Raw genomic sequence first — 7,380 nt, forward strand, 5'->3', positions numbered from 1 at the left:
AGATAGACGTTGTAATTGCTGACAAGGATTCATAATCTTCATTATATATAAGAAATACCAAGCAAATTCCAGGATATCACACGTACCATAAACGTAAACGACTCTGGGTCGTCTTCGCGCACTGTTTTTACTTTTTCTTTGCTCTTCTTCTTCGGATTTTTCTCCTCACTATTCTTCGTCGCAATGAACGCTCTGCAGTTCCGTTTGCGGTGTCCTTGCTTACCGCAATAGTAGCACGAAACATCAACAGATTTTTGCTGCTGCTGGCTGGATCCAACTCGTAGCGCCTGCTCCTCCGTTTCACCTTTCTGCTTTTTCTGCTTTTCCGCCTCGTCGACGAGCTTCACTTTAACCAACTCAAGTGTGAGGTCATCTTCGTCCCGTGCCTTCAACGCTGTTGTTAACGGATTGAACGCGTCCGGAAGGCCACGAAGGATCAGCGCCACTTTCAAGCATTTGGTCATCTCGAAGCCCGAATTCTGGAGACGAGCGTAATGCTTCTCGATGCCGGCAAGATAACTTTCCATATCATCACCCACTCGGTAATTTTGGTTGGTGATTTGCTTGAGCAGCGTCACTTTCTGCCCCAGAGACGTTTTGTTGTGGTGCAGCTTGAGTGCATCCCACGTCTCTTTCGCTGTTGCTTTGTCGCGGATCAAATTGTACTGACTCTCGTCCACCAACAGCTGAAAGGTGGCGAGCGTCTTTTCGTCGCCCTCTCTCCATGCACCGGTCACTGGATTCGGTGCGACTCCCGGGTCGACGTATTTCCACAGCTGCTCTCGCCGGAGCAGTGCCGTGACGGAGAAGGACCACGCCGGGTAATTAGAGTTATTCAGCTTGACAACTCTTGCCCACTCCATTCCGCGAGAAAGTTCTGGAAAAACACTACCGTTTTCTCACTCGCGACTTTCACGGAAATAATAATTCGACTCGAACTAAAGCAACCGAAAAACGAACCCGAACACTTCCCGCTAACGATCCGTAACGAAACCAACTGGGCCCATAACCTGTTGGAGTGGCCGCAATGGCATTGGAAAAAGAACTCGGATCGGGAAGTAATAAAACACGTGTGTACTGAACGTGAACAACAAAAGGAATGACAGTTTTATTCAGCGGAAGTAATACAGATGATAACAAACATATGTATCATGGTTTCTCTCTAGTTGATGAAGTTGTCGCCGCTTGGGGGGCTCAACATCGAGAAGGCTAATCGCTCCTGCGTGAAATGTAGAGCTAGCAGGATCTGGATACAGGAATCCCCTATGAGATGGACTTCACGAAACGCCTGGCAGATTGAAGTCACCAAAAATGAATATCTCATCAACTGGAGTGGCACTTTCGATAACTGTGAAAACTGACCGACAGTGAGTATAGATGAGTTCATTGTCCCGGACTCGATCAGGTGGAATGTACAGAGCGCATAGAAATAGTGTGCGATCACCCAGATTGATGACTGTCCAAACCTGCTCAAAATAGTTCCATGAATCGTTCTCGATGGCCTTTGCCTCCAACCCGTCACGGACAGCTACAAAGACACCTCCACCAGTAGATTTACGGCTGATAATGATTATATGATATGGATTGAAAAGACTAATAAACTTAGCTGAGCTTTTCAGAACGATAGTTGGAACAAACGGCACCTTATAATCGTACTGCATTAACTGATTGTCAATTGATTGATTGGCATTAATTATTAGGCGATTAATTATCCTGACACCCTGACATGACTTGAAAAATAAGCATAACCATAAGCATCGGATTCAGTTTTTTTGAGTCGGCGCATGAACTCAAGCTAATATTGCATCCCGAGCAAGGCCGGGTATACTCAGCTAGTTTTACATAATTTGGGGTCCGTGAATCGGAATCTGAAATCATGATTTTAGGTGAAAAACAACAAAATATGCAGTTTTTTCGTAAACCACAACTTTTGTTCTAATTCAGATTCTTCTTCAACGAACACAAATCAGGTATAATTCGAAGGGGGCGACTTTATCTAAGGTGCAGGTAAAATTTCACTTTGCTTTTATGAGATTCGTGCACGCTTAGTAGCTGAAAGAAGATTGATGAAGATTTTGAAGATTTTCTGCAAAAAGATGGACAGCAATGCGAGTAAATGGATTTTACGCGTGGCTTTCTCAACTTCGACCTCCACTGCAAACAGCACGGTATTTCAACAATCAAGAATAACTATTATTGCGCATCCACTTACCGAAACACTACTCTAATCCGTGCGCCCTCCGGATGGCAGTCACTTCGTCCATCTCGTTCAGCATCACATAGCCATTTGGTTCCATCGAAACGCTAGCCGTTCCCGAACTAATACATCTCACCTCGCTCGAATAGTCATCCAACTCAGCAAGAGGGGCATTCGCACGGAGAACCTTTTGCTGCTGTCCCCTGGAGGTCACATCCAGCACCGTGCACCGCCTCCGTCCCAGATCCGCTATGATAGAGTTCAGGTACTCGGATGGCATGGCTATTTCCAGCAGCATAATCGGTTCCATCAAGCGGACATTTGCCGAAGAAAGTACATGTCGTACACACTGCGCCGTTGCTGCCATTATGAAGGTATCTGCGGTTCCCTTGCCTATGGTCAAGTGGTGTAGAGTGATCGCAACATTCATTAGCTGACCGCCCAATTTTGGACCTCGTTCCAGTGCAGCGATAGAGCCCTTCTTGACATAAGACAACGGACGTGGTCGAATCAACTTAAGATTCTCTTGAGCTTCCGGAGAGTTGTCCAGACGAAACTTTACATCGCTCTTTTTGGCATGAACGGTCAGTTCCATTTGAACAAATTGTTTGTGTCCAGCAATTTCCTTCTCAGCCGTCCAGCTACCTCGACATGGCTTTTCAAGAGTTTCTTTGTAAGCGATTTGAAGCGCACCCAAGTCTACATCGATTTTGTATTCCGACATAATCCTCGATTTGATTATCTCTAGGTGGAGCTTACCCATGCCACCGAGAACCGTTTGCATCGTTGTTTCGTCATATGTCACCCTCAAACTGGGATCTTCTCGCTGAATTTCTTTTAGGGCACTGTCCAAAGCAGCTTGATAAGCCGAAGATGGTGGTTCTATGGAGCAGAAATAAACCGCATCCGGCACCAATGTCTGGAGCGATAGTTTGTTAGCGAGAACCTCGTCCAAATCACTATCCTCTTCAACGCCTTCAGACACATTGAGCTTTTTGAAAGCAGTTCGCAATGAGGTTGTATTCGATACTACAAGATCCCCTGTCACCGTCGATTTTGGTCCCGCACAGAGACCAATGTTACCCGCTCCGATGGACGCGACTTCCCGATACTCATCAGCCCAAGGGGCGTAGATCCTTTGAATGGTTTCGGCAGCACCTTTGGCGGTTACAATTTTTGCACTTTTCTTTAGCGTGCCGCGAAAAACACGTATCAAACTAAGCGGCCCACGTTGCTTGTCGTGGGTTACTTTCGACACCTTTCCTACAAACTCCGAACTGAAAAAAAAGACATTACAAAAACTGAACATTCGGAACAAGTTAATCTGAAACAAACCCAAAGCAATTGTAGATATGATTCCGCTCATTTGGTGCCGGTAGATACCGTAACACGGCATCCATCAACAACTGCACTCCGATATTTTTGTAGGCAGACCCCAGAAGAACTGGCACAATCTGTTGCTTCATCGTACAGGACCGGATCGCGTTGAGCACCAATTCCGGTTTCACATTCTCCATGCTATCTGCTTCGATGATTGCCTGAGCCAGCTGATCGTCCATCCCCGATAGGGAATCAATGGTTTCGTACAACTTGTCCTGAGCGTTGGCCAGCTCTGATTCTCCCAGGGGAATACTTTTGTACATTCGACCACTGGAGTTTCTATCCCAAACGACCTGCGTTCCGGACAGTATGTCAATAATTCCTAAAAAAAAAAACTTCATGTTACCACATCGGCCAACTATAACAAATCCCTCAATGCCATACCAGCCAGCTTCCCCTTTTCCATAAGCGGAAGCTGTATGGGCAACGGAACAATGCCCAGCTTCTTCCTTAAATCTTGCAGGCAGCCTTCAAAATCCGCATTCTCCTTATCCATCTTGTTGACGAAAACCACCCTCGGCAGATGGTGCCTGTCTGCCTGGTTCCACACCGTAACCGTTTGTGCCTCAACTCCAGCCGACCCGTCCAGAATTACAACCGTCCCGTCAACGGCCGCCAATGACTGTTCCACTTCCATCGTAAAATCAATGTGACCCGGAGTGTCCAACAAGTTTACCCGGTGATCTCGCCAGTCGAAACTCACCGCTGCACTGCAAATTGTTATGCCCCGTTCACGTTCCTGGACCAGAAAATCCGTGACCGTGTTACCATGATGAACTTCACCCAGGACGTTCGTTTTTCCGGAGTAGAACAGCATCCGCTCGGTGGTGGTTGTTTTACCTGAGAATGCCGATGAAGGTTCTATGTTTCGTTCTTGCTATTTTACAAACGTACCTCCATCGATGTGCGCTAGGATTCCGATGTTACGTATGTATTTCTCCTGAAGGGCAGCGTCGGACACGCTGTGATTCCATCGAATATTGACTGCATGTTGCAGGATCCGCTTGATCCGGTGAGGAATAGAACTGTTGCACAACATGCTGGCCGGCTCAGCTGTCGTCTTCGGTACAGACTGAACGGCGAAACAATAACCGGCCTCTGTTTGTGTTTATAAACATTATCTACACTGAACGAAATCATCCTCCTGTTGTAGAATGAATTCGTGTGTTTCACTTATACATTTTTGCCAAAACATCACCCGAAAAAAAAAATTACAGAGAAATTTTCAGTGGAAACAATGTTCTAACATTAAAATTTATTGTCGACAATATTGCGGATTCCGCACCTGATTAGACTCCTGCGCTAAAAATAAGTACACAGTATTATTTTCGCACTGGTCATAAAAGTTAAATATGGAGCTTCTTAATGCTTTCTAGAGCTTTAATTCAACAGCGTAGCTTGCTAGCAATGTTCTTAAGCTGTTACTGCTTTCAAATAAGCCGATTTTTTAATTTTCTGGCATGTGCGAAAATATTACTGTGATTGTTATAATGTTGTACCCTTCCGAAAACGGCAAAACTTCTACCTAGCTTTATCAAGAGCAAATTTTCATTACGTCGAATGTAACAAAGGTAAACAAAATAGTTTTCGATGTTACTTAAGTCACCCAATTTCTATGGAGATGCCGTTTGACTTAAGTAACAGCGCTGAGAAAACCGTGAAAAGTGTACGTTCGTCGTTTTGCTTTCTCATTATTAAAGTGAATAAATCGATCTGTTTGTTGCTAAGATGATTTCGGTGGTCCTAAAATGATGAATGAGCTGCACGTAAGGAGACGTAATTGATAATTCTCCCGAATATCCTGGTAAATACACTTTGACTTAAGTAACAATAGGGGCCACCAAACGACGTATAATAACTTTTGACTCAAAAACCAGTATTTTTTAGCATGAAAGCTAGCGATTTGCATTTGTATGATTAAAACCCTGCTAAATATGTTAAACATTGCTATCACTATGAGATTATATGTGTTTACTTGAAAATAGGAATAACTTTTCGGTCATCAAAACAAAACTTTATTTTTCTCGGATTGGTGCGGATGTTACTTACGACATAACGAAAATATACTACCATTCTGTCAAAACTACTATGCTGACTCAAACGGTATAGTAGTTTTGATAGAAAAATTAGTCAAATTAAATGAATTTCGTTTCTGCACAAATCTATTGGTGGGAGTATTTAATTTAAACCATCAATATAGTATTTTTGCCAATGGATTTTGTTTCTGTGTATGAATTATGGTTCTTTGGAAGCGGACCTTACAAATAATGAGTTGTTAAGAACCATTACCATTCAAAATTCTTGTTTTCTCCATATATTTTCGGGAGGAGGACTATATTAGAACCTTTTAACTTATGGTTTGAGAACATTAATGGTTATGGTTATGGTAGTCAGTAAGGTCCATGAATAGTTTTGTAACATCGATCAACTTTATGTGGAATATATCGCGAATTGGTTGCCTGTAAATTACTGATTACCAATTCACGATATATTCCACGTAAAGTTGAGCGATAATACAAAACCATTAATGGACCTTACTGACTATCATAACCTTAACCACTAATGTTCTCAAACCATAAGTAAAAACGTTCTAATATAGTTCTCTTTTCGAAAATGTATGGATTGTTTTCTCCATACATTTTCGAAAAGAGAACTATATTAGAACGTTTTTACTTTGAATTTTGAATGGTAATGGTTCTTAACAACCCATTATTTGTGAGGTCCGCTTTCAAAAAACAATAATACATAAGGTTAAAACTTTATCACACAAACGTTCATGTAAAGTTCCATAATCATTTCAGTTAAAGTTTAGGGGGGATTATGAACAATTTATAATTATTGTCGGTAAGGTCAAGTTATGGTTCGCGTTTATGCGGGTTTCCCGTGCTTTTCTTACGGGAAAAGTAAAGTTACGCTTTTATTCATTCGACCTTAGAGCAACCGTACCAGTCGTTGCCATTTGCGGAACTATTTTACTTACGCACAGCGTTTCCATTTTGGCTTAATCACTCCTCTCCACACCGGTCGTTGCTATCAGAGTCTAACTTAAATTATGAAAGGTAACTTAAATTATCCGTTTTCCACATCGGCAAAACAAACTTTTGACGTTTATTCAAAATAGCAACCGTCTGATGCGTTGCTACCAGGTTGCTAAATTTATGAACTCACTACTTCCCAAGGTGTGGATTGCTATTTCCCCCACCTGAATAGCAACCCCCAGTACGCAAGTAGCGTTATAGTAGAGGTTGGTAAATGTGCCTTATTTACTCATTGGTACAGGGTATAACCATAGAGGTAACTCTAAGACCACTGGGTCCCGAAGAAAATCATTATTATTTTTGGCTCACTCAGTACCAGAACAACGGTCCCAAGCAGTCCCAAGCTATTTCACTCACCCCTGCATGTTCTGCATGAATCCACACACCCCTGATGTTATCTGTCAAACTTTCATAGCGAATCAAAACAAACATAGTGTAGTACTAGAATTTCAACTAGAATAGGGTACGTTAATCGTTGTCTTGGGACCAATAGGCTACTAAAGTGGTGAGCCAATTTAAAATCGTTAGTTTCGTATTGATTGTTGGTATAACTAGTTTGGAGTAAATTGTTTACATTTGCAAAATTTCATAACAATCGGTTCAGTGGTTATTGAGATGTCATCGAAACAAGAAGAAAATCGCCGGAGAATTTTGCACGCCGTCATGGAAAATCCGACTGTGACCATGAGATGGATCGGAAGACAACTGGGAATCACCCATACAACTGTGTCTCGGGTGGTAAAATCGTTTAAGGAATCCCAGACG

General features: G+C 42.7%; 1 protein-coding gene across 1 annotated transcript; it reads right to left on the reverse strand.

Moving 5' to 3' along the window:
- Positions 1-2,171: 2,171 nt before the first annotated feature.
- Positions 2,172-4,652, reverse strand: mRRF2 (mitochondrial ribosome recycling factor 2). The gene is made up of 4 exons (XM_065233494.1): positions 4,472-4,652; positions 3,962-4,417; positions 3,533-3,899; positions 2,172-3,474 (listed from the first exon to the last, which is right to left on the reverse strand). Exons 1-4 carry the CDS (start codon positions 4,614-4,616, stop codon positions 2,220-2,222), a joined length of 2,223 nt encoding a protein of 740 aa, XP_065089566.1. The 5' UTR covers positions 4,617-4,652; the 3' UTR covers positions 2,172-2,219.
- Positions 4,653-7,380: the final 2,728 nt, after the last annotated feature.

The sequence above is a fragment of the Ochlerotatus camptorhynchus genome, unplaced genomic scaffold, assembly GCF_037179485.1.
Source record: "Ochlerotatus camptorhynchus isolate MF236.1 unplaced genomic scaffold, CSIRO-AGI_Acam_v1.1 ptg000037l, whole genome shotgun sequence".
Taxonomy (NCBI): domain Eukaryota; kingdom Metazoa; phylum Arthropoda; class Insecta; order Diptera; family Culicidae; genus Ochlerotatus; species Ochlerotatus camptorhynchus.

Excerpts from the sequence above, each read along its gene's own strand:
- mRRF2 (XM_065233494.1), bottom strand. The coding sequence starts at position 4,616 with ATGTTGTGCAACAGTTCTATTCCTCACCGGATCAAGCGGATCCTGCAA. Across the intron at positions 4,418-4,471 it reads CCTAGCGCACATCGATGGAG|GTAAAACAACCACCACCGAG; the intron begins GTACGTTTGTAA and ends CGGCATTCTCAG. Across the intron at positions 3,900-3,961 it reads GGAAAAGGGGAAGCTGGCTG|GAATTATTGACATACTGTCC; the intron begins GTATGGCATTGA and ends TTTTTTTTTTAG.